The 21,506-nt window shown below is 37.5% G+C and overlaps 1 protein-coding gene across 2 annotated transcripts in view; it reads right to left on the bottom strand.

Annotated features, from left to right (window-relative positions):
* The window catches only part of TXLNB (taxilin beta), a 72,583-nt gene that overhangs the window by 46,737 nt on the left and 4,340 nt on the right, over window positions 1–21,506 (bottom strand). For both annotated transcript variants that reach the window (XM_020973744.2, XM_020973745.2), the window contains exon 2: window positions 8,117–8,581. In XM_020973744.2, the coding sequence (XP_020829403.1) occupies window positions 8,117–8,567 (451 nt within the window). In that variant the 5' untranslated portion in view covers window positions 8,568–8,581. The remainder of the gene's footprint in view (window positions 1–8,116; window positions 8,582–21,506) is intronic.

Raw genomic sequence — 21,506 nt, 5'->3', positions numbered from 1 at the left:
AAATACTTATTTCCTTCCTTTCTACTTGCCACATGACTCAGGGCAAGCCACTTAATTTCTTTGTGCTCTAGGCAAATCACTAAGACTATACATTGTAGAATTCCTCAGAGGAATTTCCCTCTACCATGATAGCACAGGTCTAGAATGAAAAACAAATGAACAAAAAAGTTCCTTTTTTTTTTTTTTAGCATATTGTTCTTGTTGGTCTGTTTAGTTGTGTCTGACTCTTCATGACCCCATGGACTGTCCATGAGTTTTTCTTGGCAAAGACACTGGAGTGGTTTGCCATTTACTTCTCCAACTCATTTGACAGATGAGGAAACTGAGGCAAACAGGGTTAAGTGACTTGCCCAAGGTCACACAGCTAATAAGGGTCTGAAGCTGCATTTGAACTCAGATCTTCCAGGCGAAGCACTCCATCCACTGAGCCACCTAGCTGCCTTTATGGCCATGAAGAACAGGCATTAATTAAGAAAGCAGCACAGCATAGTGGAAAGCACATAGGATTTCAGCTCAAAAGCCCTGAATTCAAATTCTTCTACCTTTTTAACCCAGGCCAAGTTAGCCTCAATTCCCTCATGTGTAAAATGAAGCAGTTGGACTAGATACCTCCTGAGATCCGTTCCTGCTCAAACCTCTAACATCATTAACGCTACTCGAACTCAATGCTTACCCAACAGCTCCATAGCAAATGTTTAACAGGCTGAAAAACAGATACCATATATTCTTCTTTCTTAAAACCTATAAACTGATCCCTCCTCCTACTATATTCCTATATATTTACTGCTACACTCCTATGTTTCACTACCATACTCCTATATTTCACCAGTCCACACACTGTTATAATCAAATGAGATAAGAGATCATAATAACAGACTAGCTGTAGCCTACCTAGTGGTGGCTAGGTAGTTCAATGGATAGAGTGTTGGCCTTGGGCTCAGGAAGAAATGGGTTCAAATATGGTTTCAAACACTTGATAGCTGTGTAACCCTGACTAAGTCACTTAACTTCTGCTTGCTTCAGTTTTCTCAGTTATAAGATGGGGATAATAATTGCACCTACCTTGAGGGGTAATTGTGAGGATCAAACGAGATGATGCTTATAAAGTGCTTGGCACAGTGCCTGGCAGGTGGTAGATGTTTTATAAATGCTTGTTTCCTTACTTCCTACCTTTCTAGGCTAATTACACATTACTCTCCTACCGAATTGTCCTACTTTGTTCCCCAAAATCAATGTGTCATTTCCAGACTCCTTGACAATGCACACAGGTTGTCCCCTGTACCTAGAAAACATTCCTCCTCATCTCTATCTCTTAGAACCTCCAGCTTCAGTCAAGGCTTCTCCTACAAAAAGCCTTATCTGATTCTCTTAGTTGTTAGTGTTTTCTCTCTCCTTCCCACAAATGATGATGTATACCCTGATGTATTTACATTCATATCCCCTTGGTAGAATCCCCTTGGTAGAATGTAAGGTCCTTGAGAACAGAGACTAAGTTGTTTTCCTCCTTCTCTCTCCAGTGACTTTCTTGGCACTTAATAGATAAATTATTGCTTGTTGGAATGCATTGGATTGGATTGAATTGGATGACAGCATAACTTCCTAGGAGGTGACAGTTATAAAAAATCAGTAATTTTTCTCTTGGTGCTTTGGAAACGCTAAAATGATTGTAATATATGTATACGTACACACACACACACACACACACACACACACACACATATTCCTTCCTATATATCAGCCACATTCTTGGTGCTTTGGAAATGCTAAAGTGATTGTAATATACATATACATACATACATACATACATCTACATATCTATATATATATATTCCTTCCTATATATCAACCACATTCTTTCCTTAGTTCTGAAGCCTAATATTTAGATGCACCTATCCACCCTTTAAAAAATAAAGTCTTCTTTGGGGCTGATCTGTCTGAGCAGCAACAACAGAAAATGATGAAGTTACAGCCAGACAGAGGGTGGGTGTAGAGGATATGACTTTGCTAAGGGAAAGAGTTTGTGTTGTTCCTGCTGCTTCAGGTTTCCCTGACACTGGGATGTTATGTGGGATTATTGTGGCCTAGGGTAATCAGACAAAGGGACTTGTCTGTCTTTCCAGAAAGGCTATAATTACAGCAAAGGGGAAGTGAGGGTAGTTTAGGAAACAGAGGGATGGAAACAAAAGGGAAAACCTACTTTTATGCAGGGAATTGCTTAGAAGGAGAGTACTAACTGAATTCTCCCCAAAGTGTCATTCAAAAGAAATCTGCGTCTCTTTTGTGTTCAGTCTTGGTAAGGCATGTGGTGGGCATATGGTCCCCATACTGTGAAATGTTCGGTTTGTGTAGTGAGTATAAAAGGGAGCATAGCCACCTGCACGGCAAGAATACCATCTACCCACATATGGCTGTGGGGACTGCGCAGATGTAGTCTGAGGGAGCTGTGGAATATTAAGAGATTATTTTTACACCAAAGAAAAAAAATCTTAAATTAAGATGAGCAAACCAGCTGTACACAAGTGGTCTGGGAGCTGTTTAAACTTCTACCCTGAGAATGATTATTCATAACAAGTTCAGGGATCCTTTATTTAGCTTTATCAAATCTTATAAATTTGCTTTTCTCTTCCTTTTCTTCCCTTCTTGTCTCCCTGCTCCATCCCACCCCAATCCCCACCTCTTTGGGAATTAGTTTTCTCACCTGTAAAGTGAGGGGTTGAACTAGATTGGTCTGGGATTCTTGTAAGTTTTTATGGTTCTTACTGTGAATGCTTTTAACCCTCCTGAGAAAAAATTTTAGAGGATATTTTATACTTTTAAACTTTTTTGGTGTTGATTTTTACTTGATTTAAAAAGTTGTTTATTTTATAGGATTTTATGACTGGCTTTATTTATTTTATTAGATTATGATTTATCTTATAGGATTTTATGATTAGAATTAACTTAAATTTTTTTTTTATCAAACTTGAACTCACATACTTATGCTTTTAGCCTTTGCTAATTACAGTCTACATTTGAACAATGTTGTGTGTCCCATAGTTTAATGTTCTTTACTTTTTAAAAATAAGTTTTTATTGATTTAGTGATCTTCATATTAAATTTTGGATCATACCATCCCTGATGTAGGGAAGTCTCAGTGAGGAAGCTTTATCAGTGAAGATTATTTGTCTTTGCTCTGCAATTAATAATCTTAGAGCAGGGGTTCTTATTCTTTTTTGTGTTTTGGACCCCTTCACCAGTGAAGCATGTAGACTCCTTCTTAGAATGTTTTAAAATGAATAAAATAAAACACATTGGATTATAAAGGTAATCAGTCATATTGAAATAGTTACCAAAATATTTTTGAAAAAGTTCATGTCTAAGGGTAAGAAAACCCATTAAGTGGGGCACTAAGAAATTAAATGACTTTTCCAGGGGTTATACCCCAATAGATGTCAGAGGAAAACTCAGGTTTTCTTGAATCTGAAGCCAATTCTCTATCCACTATCCCACAGTGCCTATATAAAATTCTTTATTCTACTATCCAATGAATTTTTTGAGAGAATTTTGGAGACAATCTTCTCTAACTGCCTCATTTTATGGATAAGGAAACAAAGGTCCAGAAAGAAGGGACTTGTTCAGGATCACACAGCTAATAGATAGAGCCAGGACTAAAAAAATTTAGGTCTTCTTACTTCCTGTCTAGAATTCTTCTTATTTCACCAAACCATATGCTTTGGCCCTAAATTTAGCTAAAGAAGTAACTTTGGGATTCCTTGTTAGGTTACATGAGTAGGAAAAAGAGTGATCGTGTAAATGTTTGTTGTGTTTGGTAATTAAGTGTTTGGAACTGCAAAGAAAAAATTAATTAAAAATCTTGAAAAGTCTAGTTTTGAGAAGGGGGGAGGGGAGAAAAGAAACAAACAAAAATGCCCTTTTTATTAAAAGAAAAAGAAGTAGAATAAAAGAAGCAGCATGCTATTTGAGATCAAGATACTACAATATTGCCCACTCTATTGCCAGAACAGAGGAGAGAATAAATATGATTTCTTGAAGGGGTGGGGAGAAACAGCAAGACTGTTCTGGATGGCTCAAGACCTGACTCCCCCATAAAAAATTTTCTTGACTACTCCAGCTCAGGCTTCATTGGTCTCTCTCTGTCTCTGTCTCTGTCTCTCTCTGTGTGTGTCTCTCTCTCTCATCACCTAGAGGGCTTATAGTACATATTGTGAAATTTATGTACTGCTTATGTTGCTCACTGTCGTTTTGTATCTTAGTCTTGTTTTTCCAGCAAAACTGAAAGCTTTTTGAGGGCAGGAACTTTTGTCTTGTGCTTAGAGTCAAGAGGTACTTAGGTTGTAATAGTGACTCAGACATATCCTGGTGTGACCCCAGGCTAGTCCCTTTACTACTCCAAGCCTCAGTTTCCGCATCTTTCAGATGGAGATAATAACACCTAAAAAGCCAACGTCCTGAGATTATAGTGAGGAAAGTGCTTTGCAAACCTTAACAGCTCTTTGCAAATGTGAGCTTTTATTTTTATTATTATGCTTCTCCATCCCCCAGGGAGTCTGTCTGCCAGGAACAAATAGTAGGTTCAGAAAGTAGTAGATAAATAAGTAAATACTTATTTGCAAGTCTAAAGGGAGTTTGGGGGTGAAAGAAGTGTAGTTAAACTATCTGCTTTAAAGCTTACAAAGTACTTTACATATATTTATGGATTTGAGTCCCAAGTATTAGTGATACTGAAGATGAAACGGAGGCTTAGAACTTTAAGTAACTCAGTTGCTGTGGTCATGGATACTAAGGGACTGATTTAAACCCAAGTTTTCCCCACTCACAACACCTTTCTTAAAAGATCACATATAACCAAATCCATATGCCTTGTGACTTGTGGCAAACTGGAGCTAGATGGGTTTTCTTCTTGTAAATCACTCTGGCAATTCGGAAATTGGAAGGCTTCGGTAAAGATAAACAATAAAAATGAACAGAAAGAAGAAATAACCACACTAAGAGCCAGCCATTGTTCTTTCCCTTTCTCTTCCACCTTCTCCCTTTTCCCCACTCCCACCACATATCTTTGCAACTTTCATATGCAAAAATAAACATAATCAAATTTGGAGACCAAAGTTCGAGTTTCCTAAATCAGGGATTGCTGAAGTCATTCTTCTAGGCTAAAGTTTTGTTAATGGTCTCTAGTACTGCTAGGTCCTTTTGAAAATGTCAGGCATAGATAGGAAAGCCCTTACTATTCTGGTTTGCATAGAGAGTGGGGGAGAAAGGAGAAAGCAGCTGCGAAAGCTTTCTTGGGATGACCAAATGCTAGAGTGATTTTTGAATCTCTGCCAATTACACAAAAAGGATCTTGAATTTAACCTTGAATTTTTGAATCTGTTGGAATATTTTTTTTTTAGGTCTCATCTCAATTATTTTAATCCTAATCTCTTACATGGCATGGATCAACTGTGCTGAGGCACGGGTACATTAATAAATTATTTAGCCTTTCTTAAGCTGTCAACTGTAGTGTTGTTTAGGATCTCATGGTGATGTTCCATGACAGTGTAGAATTACTTTTCAACTTATCTAATACATTCTGCTCTTGGATTCCAATGGATCAATAAACAAAATGAAGCTATCAGATTAGAGTTTGCCTTGTCACTATTATTTGTTGAAAAGTTAATAGATTCAGGGCATCCCAACCTCCTATTTCTTCTTTGGGCCATCCTTTCTGATCCTAAAGTTTTTCTGCTTGTTTTACCTACATAGAAAAAAAAATTTTTTTGCATTCTAATTGATTGAAAGCTAACATTTAGTGTTCTTTGGGGCTGCTATTGAATGACAGGATTAGTCACTTCATAAAGTAAAATTATATTCTGTCACCCAATTGTATTCTGCTGTCTCTATGTTCCATTTTTCAAAATGCCAAAATCAATTACAAGATAATTATGTTTGAAATGTACACTTTAAAAATTAATAATTGTATGATTAAGCTCCCTTTCTCCATTGGTATTATTGTAAATGAATGCATGGGAACATAATTTTTTCCTACAAATGATCAATTTTGCTTTTGTTCCCTGTATTTACCACATGTATAGATTATTATAATAGTCTACAAACTGATTTTGTAGAAGAAGGAACCTCATAGTCAAGCGAAGGCTTATTTTATGTTTTGGAGAGAACTGGGGACAGTTGGCATTTCCCCCTTAGCATCTCTATTATAATCATTTTGTTAGGCAGTCAGTCATTCAACAGTCTTTGATTAAGCAAGACCCTACAATCGGTCCTTGACCTCAAGGAATTTATAGACTACTTATCTATTCCTTATTATTGCCAAATTAATCTTCTTAAAACATTATTATTATCAGATCATTTCCCGGCTCAGAAACTCCCAGCATGAAACATTGCCCATGAAATTAAAACTCCTTCGCAAGGTCCTCCATGTGGATAAAAGTTTATCAGCTCCATCCTCATTATGAACCTTTCCGTTCCTCAAATATACCAGGTGAGTTCTTGCCTCTGGGCCTTTACTGAATCTTGCCTGGAATGTCACCTCTCCCCACCCCATCCTAATCTCCTAATTCAATCCTATTCCCTTTTCAGGACCTAGTTTAAATCTGAGCTCCACCTACAAATCTTTTCCAAACTGGATCATGGGACTTAGAGTTGAAAGAATACTTCAGACACCATATAGTTCAACTCATTTATTTGACTGATGAGAAAAATAAGACCCAGAGAGGGCAAATGACTGATCTAAGTTTACAGAAGTTATAGTAAGCAGTGGAACCAAGATTTGACCTCAAGTTCTGACTTCAAATGTAGTACTCTTTCCACCAGAATACACTGACTTCTCACATCGATCTTCGTCTGTTTCTGCTGAGAGCATCACCATGCTTCCAAATCACTCAGGTTTCAAATCTCAGGGTTATCGCTGACTCTTCTTATTCCCTTATTCCACATATCTAATTCTGCCTCTATGACATGTCTTATTTCCACTCCCTGCTCTCTGCTCACATAGTCTCTCCTCTCTTCTAGTCCAGGCCTTTATCACCTCTTACCTGGAATACTGCAATGGCCTCCTAATTGTTCTTCCTACCTCCAGACTCTTCTCTGTCCAATATATCCTCTAATATCGGTTAAATTGACATTTGTAAAACACAGGTCTGACCGTGCCACCTATCCTCCATACTCAAAAACCCTTAGTGGCTCTTGATTGCCTCTAGAATAAAACACAAACTCCTTAGCTTGACATTCAAAGTCTTACGTTATGTATCCTTTCTACCTTTTCAGTCCTGTTTCATATTACTTCCCTTTCCTTAATCTCTGTTCTAGTCAGATTGGCCTTTTAGTTGTTTCCTGTACACACCATTCCTGCCCTTCCACTCTTCACTTCCATGACCATATTTTGAATGTCTTGAATAAAATCCTTCTTTACTTCTTTCTCATAGGATAGCTTTGTTCCATCAAAGCCCACAGTCTCCTTTGTGAAGTCTTTTCTGATATCTCTACTTATCAGCACTCTCTACCTCCTAAAATTATTTTACACAATTAATTTTTCTATACTTTGTATTTGCGTATTTCTGTTCATATTGTATCTCTTCCACCTCCCTCCCACCACCCATAGTATGTAAACTCCTTGAGGGCAGGGACTATCTTGCTTTTACCTTTATATCCCCAGGACCCAGCTTAAGGCATTGCCCATTCATGGTAGATGCTAATGTTTGTTGAAATGGATTGAATTTTTGGTGTACATACAAATTTCTATACAGTGGCATTACCTAGGGTAAGTCATGTCTATAATTGATTGTGCGACTTCGTGAGGACCCAAAGAAGAAATGGTATAGTGGAAAGAGCACTGGACTTGGATTCAATAAAAACTGAGTTAAATTCTTATCTTGGACATTTACTAGCTGTGTGACCCTGGGCAAGTCACCTAACCTCTCTCAGACTTATGTTCTTCATTTGAAAAATGAGGATAATAGTAGTAACTACCTCTCAAGGTTGTTATGTGGATAATGGGACAATATATGTAAAGTGCTTTGCAAAATCTTAAAGTGCTATATAAATGTTAGTTGTTGTTATTATTGCTCATGAATAGAAATGAGTTAAAGAAAGGACCCATGTTAATTATATCATTACTTGCCTAGTCCTTTTAGGATTTTCTTTTCCAGTTTTTGTTCCTTGTTGCTGAAAGGCTCCCTGACTGCAGATATGGGGGCTTCTCCAGCAGCTATTGGTTCTTTTTCGCTGTCATCATTTGCATCTTCATATTCCCCTTCCTCATGGTTGAAGGATTCTGCCTTCTCAGACTTCTCCTTATCTCTCATACTGCTCTCTTTCCCCACGAGGCTGGAGGCAGACCCATAGGTCTTTATAATGTCTTCCAGCTGCCGATTGAGCTCTTCGGAAATATCACTCCCCATGTTTTCAGGGTCAGCACTTGCTTCTTTCTCAGGTATCTGAGACTTGGGCTCTGGATTCTGCTCTGTTTGTTTGTCCAGGCCATTCTGATGAGGTAACAACAAAGTGTTGCTCTCTGCAGAAGGGGGTGGCTGTTGTTCGGCAGACAGATCTGTGTGCTGGTTACTCTCCATGCTTGGTCTAGTATCTGGTGTCAAACATAATGAGGTTTAATGTCATTCTCCCAATTGTACATGAATGGGATAGAGCAATGCTGATTTTGAATGGATTTATCACACATATCCAAAACAGATGGTTATTACAAGCCTATTGTCTAAACAGAACTCACATTCATAAACTTCTGTTATTAGAATTGGAATGGAAAGAATGCTTTTCAAAACCATTTCTCCTTTTAAAGGCATTCTATCAACATAGGGTTTCCACGCTCCCTTCTCTTCCCCCATCCTCCTTTAAGCATAATTACAATCTATTTTTTCCTGTGCTCACACTGACATTTGACTCAGGGTGGATAAGTCTGAGCAGTTTTACTTTAGGGTTCCCACTTTCTTATCTAGTACAGCTTAAAGGAGGAGAATGGGAAGAGAACAGCTCTGTAAATACCAACCCCCCATTGTGTATTTTTCATATTGTATAAATTTTATTAATATTGCAATTACAATTGAGGAATTTTCTCAATTGTAATATTAAACATAAAAAACAAATTTGAAACTAAAATAATTTATATGAGGCAGCCTTCTTCTTGCCTGTAATTTTAAGTGATCATTATTTGGAAAGTATCATATTTAGAAATAGAATAATAAAATCTCAGAGTTAGACATAAGGACCAATCAAAATAGCCACGTATGGCACAGTAGAAAGAGCTCTAGGTGGGTCAGAAAACCTGAGTCCTAGTCCTACGTCTAACACTAACTGTTTGGCCTTGGACAGGTCATTAATCTATCCTCTCTGAGCCTCTGTTTACATACATAAATCAAAAGGGTTGAACTAAACAATAGTAGGTTACATAAAGTGTATTTTATCTGCAGGAATCCCTTTCACAGAGAGTATTTCCTTCGATTGCCTAAGAATCCTTCTGACTCTAAAATTCCATGATTTAATTGTTCTAACTGGAATTAAAATCAATAATAAAAAAAGATAGGTTTTGCCATATTTTGCTCCAACACAAAAGTTGAAGGAAGAGATGAAGCAAAAATTTTATATGAAAATATTGTAGCTTTGGCCACTCAAGGGTGTGTTGGAGCCAGCTTGTACAGTTTGCCAGAGCCAATTGTTAAATTTTTAGTGTGAGCATTTCCACCTTGGAAATGTATAAATGCTACAGATCAAGGATTGATTTATTGTTTTGTTGATTTCTATAGTTAAGAAACTGATGGAGAAAATGTTAATAATACATATTAAACTTAGAAGAGTGTTCATACTTTTTTTTTCCCAGAGCCACTCATTAAACATCTACTAGCACATCCCTGCAAATGTGATCATTTTCAAACAGTAGCAATGTTCTAAAATGTAAAAACAGGGGCAGCTAGGTGGCACAGTGGATAGAGCACCGGTCCTGAACTCAGGAGGACCTGAGTTTAAATCCGGACTCAGACCAAACACTTGACACTTACTAGCTGTGTGACCCTGGGCAAGTCACTTAACCCCAATTGCCTAAAAGCCAAAAAAAATTAAAAAATTAAAAAATGTAAAAACAAATGCTGCAAGGACAATTTTTGGGGTCTAAATGTATCAAATTGCATCATATATATAATATTATATGTATCATTATATTATATATCATTATATTATATGTATATTATATATAATATATGTATCAAATTGTATCATATTAGTCCTGGGTTTGGGGGTTTGTTTTTTTTTTGGAGTCAGGGCAGCAGTTCCTATATATATATATATATATATATATATATACATATATATATACATATATATATAAAATTATATTATATGTATATCATATGTGCATTATATTCTATGTATATAATATGTACAGATGTACATATTATATGCATATTGCATGTATATATGTCTATATTATATGTATAGTATATGTGTATGTATTATATGTATATCACATGTTCTATGTTATATGTATATTATATGTATATATAATATTATATGTATCAAATTGTATCATATTAGTCCTGGGTTTTGTTTTGTTTTGTTTTGGAGTTGGGGCAGCAGTTCCCTGTTCTCCCTTCCTTCTCCTCCACGTACACACAATCTGGAGAGGAGTCTTACAGCAGGCAGGCTTTAAGGTGGACTTGAAATGAGGGCAAGGAAGAAAGTTAAGGATCAAAATTATGGTATACAGTAAAATCCAAAGGTCATAAAAAATATGGGAGGATGTTTAATGTGAAGGAGTCTTTTAGAGGAAAGGGATGATGTACATTAGTGGAAGTATGGGAACATGTTTTGAAATCCACCTGTCCCCAAAGGAGACAGTAAATTTAGGATCAATTAATTAATCAATTTATTTAAGTGTCTAATATGTGCCAGACACTGTGCTAAGAGGTGGGGATACAAAAAAGAGGTAAAAAACTCCTGCCTTCAAGGAACTCACAATCTCACGGGGGAGACAACAATTTAAAAAACATATATAAGTTAGCTGTATACAAGATGAATAGCAAATACTTAAAAGAGGGAAGGCATTAGAATTAAGAGGGATTGGGAAAAGCTTTCTGTCAAAGATGGGGTTTTAGTTGGAACTTCAAGGAAGCCAAGGAAGCCAGTAGACAGACTTGATGAAGAAGAATGTTCTAGGTATGGGAACAGACAGAGAAAATGTCTAGAGCTAAGAGGTGGAGTGTCTTGTTTGTGGTACAGCCAAGAGGTCAGTGTAACTAGGTCAGAGTATGTGTCAGGGAGTAAGGTATAAGAAGACTGGCAAAGTAAGAGGGGGCTAGATTACAAAGGGCTTTGAATGCCAAACAGAGGATTTTCTATTTGATCCTGGCCACTAGAGTTTGTGTAGTTTTTGGAGATGAAGAGAATGCGACATGATCTGACTTGCACATTAGAAAAATCACTTTACTGGCTGAAGGGAGGATGAGTGGAGAGACTTCCGGCAGAGTGGTGGTAGTGTTAGAGGAGAGAAGGGGATTTATTCAGGAGATGTTGCAAAGGTGGCAGGCCTTGGCAACAGATTAGATGGAGGTGGGGAATAAGAGATAGTGAGGAGTGGGGAATGACTTCTAGTGCTCAACCTGAGAGACTGGGAAGATGGTATTGCTCTCTAAAGTAACAGGGAAGGTAGAAAGGAGATAGGGTTTGATGGGAAAGATAATGAATTCAGTTTTGGCTATGTTTCAGATGTCCACTGAACATCCAGTTTGACATAACTGAAAGGTATGAGAAGGTGTGAGATTGAACTTCAGCTGAGGGTTGGGGCAAGATTGGTAGATTTGAGTATCATCAATGCAGAGATGGCAATTTAATTTGTGGGAGCTGATGAGATCATTGAATGAGGTAATATAGAGAGAGGAGAAAAGAGAGCCCAGGGCAGAACCTGAGGGATGCCTATGGGTACTGGGCATGGCCTGGATGCAAAAGAAACTGAGAAGTGATTCTCTGTCTTCAGTTTCAGAGTAATTCTCTTGCACAAGGTAATCTTTGTGTGTTAAAATGAAAATGTGGAGCCTTAGGTACTTTCAAAGTTGTCACCAAACTTAGTAGTGGAAGGAAACTTTTATTGAGCTGAGTGGAAGATCATTTGGTATGATGAATACACTAGACATAAAGTCAGAAGTCCTGGGTTCAAGTTCTGGCTTTGTCAGTTGGTAACCATGTAACTTTGGCTAAGTTGCTTTAATCTCTGTGAGTTTGTTTTTTTATCTGTAAAATGAGGAATTTGAACTAGATGACCTACAAGATCCTTTCCAGTTCTATCAGTTTCTAAATTTATTAACAGGTAATGGGAGAGGATAGAGGTATAAATGCATGTCATGGTGTGTTTCAAGAAAATGAAGGGCAGTTACACTTTTGTGGGCATTCTCCTTCAATACTTCATTAGTTCATGGAGGTACTGGCCCTAGGTACTTGAAGGGAATGTTAATGGAGTGAAACTCTGGTAGTTTCTATGAACTTGGAAGGGCTCTGAGTTTGTGCCTGGTAATAAACTTATGTCACTAAGGAGAGGCCTGTCAACAGGATGGACAAAGGGTGTTGACTTTTTCAGCAGCAGGAACTCAAAAGGGACCTCTCCTGAGGTACAGACTGCTCTTTTGTTTATGGATGAATTACCCTCTAATCAGATTTTCACTTTTGACAAATGCATGGAGGAGCAGAGTGGGAAGTGGGGGTTAGGGTAGTGGTTGCAGAAGATTGAGATGCAAAGGACAGTCCTAGTACAGGTGCAGTCACACTAAGAGGGAGAACTCTAACCCTTTTGCCTAAGGGTTTTTTTTTTTTGTAGTTAAGGAAATGGGGAGGAGAAGGTGGCATTCCTGTGAGTGGTGCTATGGAGACTGGATCCTAGGTCTCTGTTTTGTGTCTCATGATTACTGTTGGGAGAAAGAAGCAGTACCCAAAAGATAAGGAGGACTGTCCCTATGTTAGTACCCTGTGACAAAAACTTATTTTTCTGTTATGGTTATGCAACTAATGATATAATTGACCCTAGCATAATGAAGAAAGGCAGAAATGACTCCCTCGCTTCTTTGAAAATGTAGGAGTCTAGAAGTAGGCAACATTGCATATACTGTCAAACTTGGCTGATACATGATTAATTTGGTTGACCTGCTTCCTCCACCCCATCTTAATACCTATTACAGAAAATGGCTCTCTGAGTAAGAGGTATGAGTTGGGGGTGGGGAGGCAAGGAGGACGGATATATTCAGGGGCCAGTTCTCTCCTCTTTAGGCCGCCTAATCCCCACACACACATCCTACCCCCTTCCACATACTCTCAAGGGGTCACTAGATGGGTTCCAGATTCAGGGTAGACATCTGATAGGCTTTAACCCACTGTAGCTAAGAATTCCTGAACTCAAGTGATCCACTGGCCTCTGTCTCCTTAGTATCAGGGATTACTGATACATGTCAACACACTTAGCTTCTAATTTAGATTTTAAAAAGACATGCACTTTGGGCAGGCAACAGAGGATGAAAAGAAAAGCCCATGGTATGGTACTATAAACATAACATCTGGAATACTAAGACTACCAATGAATTCAGACCTTTCTGGCAAAGCTTCAGGACTCCAAAAAGTACTTCTTTCAGCAGTATTAGGGGACAGTGGATGGCCAAAGAAGGGATAAGACCATAGCTTCAGGTAGATAGGGTACTGATAACTGGCAACAGAGAGAGGGCAGAGAAGCTTAATTCTTACTTTACTTCCATTTTCTTTGCCAAGAAGAAGGACCTTTGAAATGGAAAGGACAGAACAAAAATGGCTAATAGGGAGTTGATAACTAAGATCAACAAGAAATTAATAAGAGAATACCTATCTGCCCTTGGTGAACTCAAGTCAACCATCCCAAGTAAACATCGAATAATAAAACAGCTAATAATAATAATAACAAAATAATAATTTAATGGTAAAAAAGCTAATACCACCCACCATAAATAATATCTGACAGATTGACTAGAATGGGAATAGTAATACAGGATTAAAGAAGATTAAATGTTGTCTCCATTATCAAAAAAGGAAGAGAATAGATTCTGCCCACTGTAGGCCAATGAGCTTGAGTGTTGATACCTGGAAAATCCCAGAAAAGATCATTAAAGAGATAGTTGGTAAACAACTATAAAGGGAAGGAGTAATTGCACAGAAACAACATGGATTCATCAAGAACAACTCATGCTTCTCAAAAGAAGAACTGCAAACTATTAACAACCAAATCACTAATAATAAGAGAAAAAAATTAAAATAATTCTGAGGTTTCTCCTCATCGCACTCAGCAGATTGGTAAAGATGACTATGAACCAGTGAAAACCAGTTTGACTGGTATGGTTCTAGTCCCCGGGATGCAAGTATGGTAGGGGTAATGACCTCAAGACTGGGCATTCCTCACCAATACCTCTCACTGGATGGCACAATTAGAGTTGTTACCTATCCCTTTCTCTCATTCCTCACTCCTTATTAGGCAATTTAGAAAATACTCTCATTTCACTGGTCCTAATTATACTGTTATTTTCCTCTATGGATAACCTGGCAGTCTTCTATTGGTGCCAACTGACTCTGTATAAAAGTCTATATAAGTTTGAGCCTACTGGGACTATGTGCTTTTCACAAGAGTACGAAAATCAATGCAAGGCTCCATGTCAGGATGCCATTCCGCTATGTTGCCTCTGGCAGAAGGCAATGGGAGCCATACACTTAGGCTGCTCCCTGTTCACATTTATTCATTCCCTCCTTTTGTGAGTAGTAAAATTTTTAAACTGCTATCCCTGTGTGGCTCTGCCATTCTTTTTCTGAACTCTCATGTACTGAGATGACAAAAGATGGAAAGAGTCAATGTTGGAGGAGTTGTCCAAAGACAAGCACAATACTATCTTGGTGGATCAGTGAATTAGTACAATCATTCTGGACAGCAATTTGGAATTATACAAATTAAATGGCTAACGTGTCCATAACTACTGACCCAGGGATTCCATTGCTAGACATATACCCCAAAGAATTCACTTACAAAAAGAAAGGCTTCATATCCACTAAAATATTTATAGTGGCACTTTTTGTGGGAGAGAGATGGTTAAAGGGTATTAAGAAAAACATTTGGGAGTTTTAGTGTGCTACAAACTCAATGAGTCGACATGTGATATGGCAACCAAAAAAACCAAAATTTACTCTCAGACTATTTTAAGAAAAATATAAATTCCAAGAATAAAGAACTGATGGTCTTACTATATTTTTCCCTGGCCATCTGTTTGCTTCTAGGCACCAGGATAGTGAAGGGATTAAAGTCCATTCCATGAAAGAATTAGTTGAAGGAACTGGGAGGTGCCCATCAGTCATAGAATAACTAAACAAGTTGTCCTGCATAATAATAGAGTATTACTATGGTATCAGAAATGAATAATATGATGAATATAGAGAAGCAAGGAGAGACTTACGTGAGCTGATGGAACATGAAGTAAGCAGAGCCAAGGAAACAATATGTACATTTATTATGACAATGTGAATGGAAAGAGTAACAAAATAGTTGAAAATGAATATTATGAGAAGAGATCCTAAAGGCTTCTGCCCTATTCCTTTGCAGAGGTGGGGGGAGGGAAGCAGTCTACAAGTATGAAATATTGCGTATAATGTCAAATTTTTTTCAACAAATTGATTTTGTTCATTTTTTTCTCTTCATCTTTTTCTTATTTCTTTTTTATATTCTGTTATTAAGGAATGACTTTTTTTGTGGGGGAAGAAGAGCTATAGGGGGAAATCTTGGCAATGTAAAAAAATATAAATTATATATATGTCTATTTATGTATATTACAAAGGAACAGGCCATGACAGATGTACCTTTTTTTTTTTAAAACATGGTTACTAGACTGGTAGATGAGAGTAATGTTATTAATATAGTTCATCTAGCTTTTAGCAAAGCATTTGATAATAATGTACTGTTAATAATATTTACTATATATACTAACATATATGCTATGTTAATAGCATAGTATTGTTGTGGAGAAGATGGAGAGATGTGGACTATGAAATAACAAAATTATATGGATTCAGAACTGGTTGAATGGCTAGACTCAAAGTATGGTCATTAATGGTTCAGTATCAAAATGGCAGGTCTCCAGCAGTGTACCTTGAGATCTGTTTTTTGTCCTGTGCTGTTTGACATTTTCATTAATGACTTGGATAAAGGCATAGATGGCATGTTTATCAAATTTGCACATGACATAAATCTGGAAAGGATGGCTAACAAATTGGTTGACAGAGTCAAAAGATAAAGACAGGCTAGAATACTAGTATGAGTCCATTAAGATAAAATGTAATGGGGACAAATGTAAAGTCTTTGGACTCTGAAAAGCAATTTCACAAGTATAAAATGGGAGCGGCATGGTCAGAGGCCAATGTTTAACAATGGCTTAATGTTTAACAACTGCCTCTCTGTGAAAAAAAAGTAACCATGACACACTTCTAAATGTAATCTGCATTAATAACATTTTCTCCACTATGTCCTTAATTCTAGACAATCAACAAAACCTATAAACCAAGTCCTGATTTGTAGTGTTTGCTGATTTCTGAGATGTTATGCTCCCACTGAAATTAACAGTTTATTCATATGAGCTGGTTCAAATTGGTTCCCATGTGTCCTTGCCATGGAAAACTAGCAGTTTTGAAAGTATTTGGATAAAATAACAACTTATTTTATGTACTACAAGCTCTTAATATGAGCCAATATGTGATATGGCAACAACAACAACAACAACAACTTAGAAAAGCGTAATTTCCAATGACAGTCTCATTGTACTCTGCCTCGGTCATCTGAAATACTGTGTTCATTTCTGGGTAACATGATAGCAAAGAGATTCAAGTCCATTCCTTGAGAGAATTGGTTGTAGAAATGGAATATTTAGCCTAGAAAAAAGGAGACTCAAGAAGGACATGACCAGACAGCCTTCAAATATTTGAAAGGCTGTCATGAGAAAGAAGAATTATACCTGTTCTGTTTGGATCCAGAAAGCAGAATCAAGAACAATGGGTGGAAGTTATAAAGATCGAAATTTAGGTTTGATGTTGGGAAAAAAATTCCTAAAAATTAAAGCTATCCCAAAGAGAAATGCATTAACTTGGGAAATGGTGGGTCCCCCCCACATTGGGACCCTGCAAGGGAAGGCTGGATAATGACTTTTCAGGTATGTTGTAATAGGGATTCTTTTTTCAGATATAGATTGGACTACAGAGCCGATGAGGTCCCTTTGAACTCTGAACTCTTTCTAAGGCTCTTGCTTTTCTTATTGCAAAGAGAATGGAGGAAAGGAGGCACTTGTATGATTGAGGGCATTAAGCTCCATGGCATAACTAGGCAATACTCATTCAATTTTTTAATATAATACTTAAGTTTTGGTATGCTGAGACAACAATCCATCTTGATTTTTAGTGGTATGACTACTTATAAGCATAGGATCACAGATTTAAAGCTAGAAGGAACCTTAAAGCTTATCAAGTCCACTCTCTCATTCTACAATAAAGAAACAGGCTCAGAGAGATTAATTGGCACAAGCTCATATGTCTGAGGCAAGGTTGGAGCTCAGGATTTGATGACCAAAAGTCTATCACTCTATCATTAGAAGAAAAAAAAGCTTTTCATTGGATTATGTAGCAATATTTTAAAATATAATCAGACTTGAACTAGCTGCACCACATAACAGAATCCCAAAATTATTGAATTGAAAGGGACTTGTTCTGGACTCTATATACCATTTCACTTAGGGATCTAATCAGCTATTACAGAATTAATTATCATCTTTATCCTGCTGATTCAAAAATCTACTTATCTAGCTCTAACCTCTCTCCTAACCTCCAGTCTTGAATGTCTCCAATTGCATACTAGACATCTTGAACTGGATGCTTCATAGATATCTTCAATGCAATGTGTATAAAACCAAAATTATCATCTTTCCCCCTTAACGCGCCCTCCCTCCCTAACTTTATTACCATGGAAGCCACCACCATCTTTCTAGTTTCCCAGGCTCAAAACCAAGGTGTCATTCTCAACTTTCATATCATTCTCTTTCTGTCTCTCTCTTTCCCTTCCCATGTCCAATCTGTTTTGAAGTCCTTTCAATTCTGTCTTTGTAACATTGCTCTCTCCTCTAATACTGCCACCGCCGTAGTAAAGAATCTCATCACCTCACTCCTGGATCACTGAATAGCCTGTACTCAATCCAGGCCATTCCCTACTCAGCTGCCAAAATGATCATCTTGAAGTTCTGGACTGATCATGTCATCTGCCTATTCAGTAAATTACAATGGCTACTTATCAATTCCAGGTGATCCTCTGTTGGGCGTTCAAAGCCCTTCCTAACTCATCTCTTCACCCCCTCCTATTCTTCTCATACCTTCCACTGCATCATGCATTCTGCTATCCAGTGACACTGTCCTCCTTACTGTTCCTTGAACCAGACACTTCATCTCCTGACTGTGCATTTTCACTGGCAGAATTCTCTCCCTCTTAGTCTTAGTTTCCTTGCTTCCTGCAAGTGTCAGCTAGTCTGATCTTCTACAAGAGGCCTTTCCAGATCCTTCTTAATGCTAGTGCATTTCCTCTGTTGATCTCCAATTTATCCTGTATATAGCTTTTTGTACATAGCTATTTGCATGTTATCTCCCCCATGAGACTGTGAGTATCTTGAGAGTAGGGACTGTTTTGTTTTTTGTTTTTTGCTTTCCTATGAGTCCCCAACAATTAACACAGTGCTTGGCATATAATAGACCCTTAATAAATGCTTGTTGACTGATTGACTTGAAAGGTCAATATCTGAGCTCCTATCTGAACAAGGATCACCTCTATAAAATACCCCACGGTCATCAAGATTTCAAGTGACAAGGATTTCACTTCATCCCAAGGCAACCCAATCGATCCTGGACTCCTGTAGCCTACGCGGCTTATCAGGTCACAGTTTATCTTGGGATCTAGAGACAGAAGTGATCATTGAGATCATCTGGCTCAACTCGTTCATTCTATAGATGAAGAAAATTATCTCCATAGCAATGAAGTGATCTTAACCTAGGATTTCATGGGTAAATAAACAACAGAGCTAAGGTTTTATCACAAGCCCTCTGACTTCATATCTGGGTCTCTTTCAACTATGCCATGATTCCTGCCCTTCAGATACTATACAAAAATTACCAGATAGACTCTGAATCTAACAGATAAATATGGAATTGGATCAATGCAAGACCATTCATATGTAAGGAAGGTCTTTTGCCAAATTACAGTATGGGTCATAGCTGTAAATAAAAGTGAATTTCTGCACTGAACAGTCTTCACAAAATCCTGTTGTAATGACTCATTGTGGTGTGGAAATGATCCTGGTTTCTGAAGTCTATGCCAGCAGAACTCAAGCTCTGGCAAGTTCAACCAGGCTAGAAAGGCTTAAAGTATAATCTTGGCAAAGGACAGAGCCTGCTTTCAGAGGACTATCCTAGCTAGGTGTGGAGAGGTAAGTAGTCTGGTCACTTAGTGATTCACCATGGCAACCCACTAAACAAAACCAAACACAAAATAGCCTCGGGCTTATGTAGCCCCCTTCTCTGGTAGAGTAGTAGAAAAGAGGGCACTAAGAATCACACAGTTTTGGACTGCATAAACTTTAACTTAGCTGTTGATATGCTAAATGTGAGGTCTTTTTCAACGACCAAGTGAACACACCTTAATATCAATCCTGCTATTCTTGCTATAAATGAAACCAAACAAAGAAGGGAATTCAGCCAATAGGATGGCTCACAGGTTCTCCTTAGAGAGCCAAATAAAGGAGTTAGTGAAATTGCTTTTATTGTGAACTAAGGATAATAAGAAACATAATTTCAGGAAACATTTGGTTAGCTTGTACTGCAAAAGTTTTTACCAAAAGACCATCAAGAAAATACTTGCTGCTTATATACTAACATCTGTTGCAGAGGACAAAGAGAGAAATTCTGTGCACTATTTAATGAGGACCTTCTGACTTAAATCTACGTATACCTTGATGAGGAAGTGTGACATAGTATATAGATGACTGGTCTCAGAGACCACAATATTTGCCTTTGACATATACTAGTTTTGTGATTCTGGGCGAGTCACTTATACTCTTAATGCTACAGGTAACCTTCTAAGACTGTAAGTTGCAAAGGGAGTACTGATCTGCATTGATAGGAGTTTCCTTCTTGGGAGTTCTCTACACCAATATAATCACAGGTCCAGTCAAACAAACAAATAAACAAACTTCAGTGCTTAATGACCTCAGTGCAAAGGTGAGGATAGGTGAGGAGAATGAGAAACATATTACAAGGTATGTAGCAGGAATAAATATGAGAAGCCAAAAATTTTTATGCTACAAAGAAGCCTTAGGCCTATTATCATGAATACTTTCTTTAAATTTTTTTTACAATGTCCTAGACATGGTGAATCCTGAATAACATCACAAAAATTAAATTTACTATACTGTAAAAGAAAGAAATGACTCATCATTGATGTAGAATTCATTTTTTTTTTAAGACTGAGAATCCCTCTCTCATACTGAAAATGCAGCAGCTATTCACAGGCATAGAAGCTTTAACCTGCTTTTGTGATCTGGGCCCATTTGTTCTTCCTTACAAGTATGGTGGCCCTCTGCCTTGGATCTTACCATATTGTTGCCAGACCTAGTGAGGAAACTTGACTGGCTTTGGCCCTACAGCAGCTTAAGACTCTTGAACTCAACCTCACCAATCTCAGCCTCAGAAGCAGCAGAGAACATTTGCACACCCACTGTGTGTGGCTGTGGGATTTATTATTTAAGAAACTGGCTGTATGTGGTTAGAACACGTATTTGTTAAAACAAAGATGAAAATTAATACAAAAGTAGAAGAAAGAATAAAAATAAGAAAAAAGATGTTGTATACAATCAAAACAACAAAAACCTCAACCCATTTAATCAAGATATTGATCATAAATATGATTGGAAGAAATTAGGTTGTAAGCTCCTTGAGTTCAGGGACCACCTTTTGCCTCTTTTTAAATCTCCAACACTTAGCACAGTATCTCACACATAGTAGACACTTCATAAATGTTTGAAAGGTTATTGATTCAAAGGATTACAATTGACAGATTACAATGATTTCACATAGAAGTTTAGCCAATATAAATCAATTGCCATAACAAGAAGGTCAAAAGTGCCTAAAAAGCATGTTAGGCAGAAACACTTGACTTAATTACAAAGTGGAGATCAATGGCAGCCATAAGTAACACCTTTTTACAATACAAACTCATTTGTAAGGTCTTACATAACAGGATAATGTGAGATGATGAACAGAACTATCTCATAACACAGAAAGAAGCACTGGAGGGTAAAACCAGTTTAAAGAAACTTCATGGGAGACACAATTAAACAAAATCCTACCAAGAGAGGAATTGGATGGAGGACAACAAATATTAAAAAAAACGGAAACGATCTGAAAGGATTTGTACACTATGTATAGAACTTTTTTCA

The sequence above is a fragment of the Phascolarctos cinereus genome, unplaced genomic scaffold (assembly GCF_003287225.1).
Source record: "Phascolarctos cinereus isolate Bilbo 61053 unplaced genomic scaffold, phaCin_HiC Scaffold_5;HRSCAF=322, whole genome shotgun sequence".
NCBI classification, from domain to species: Eukaryota; Metazoa; Chordata; class Mammalia; order Diprotodontia; family Phascolarctidae; genus Phascolarctos; species Phascolarctos cinereus.
Note: the sequence above shows the minus strand (reverse complement) of the source record. Positions and strands in the feature narration are given on the sequence as shown.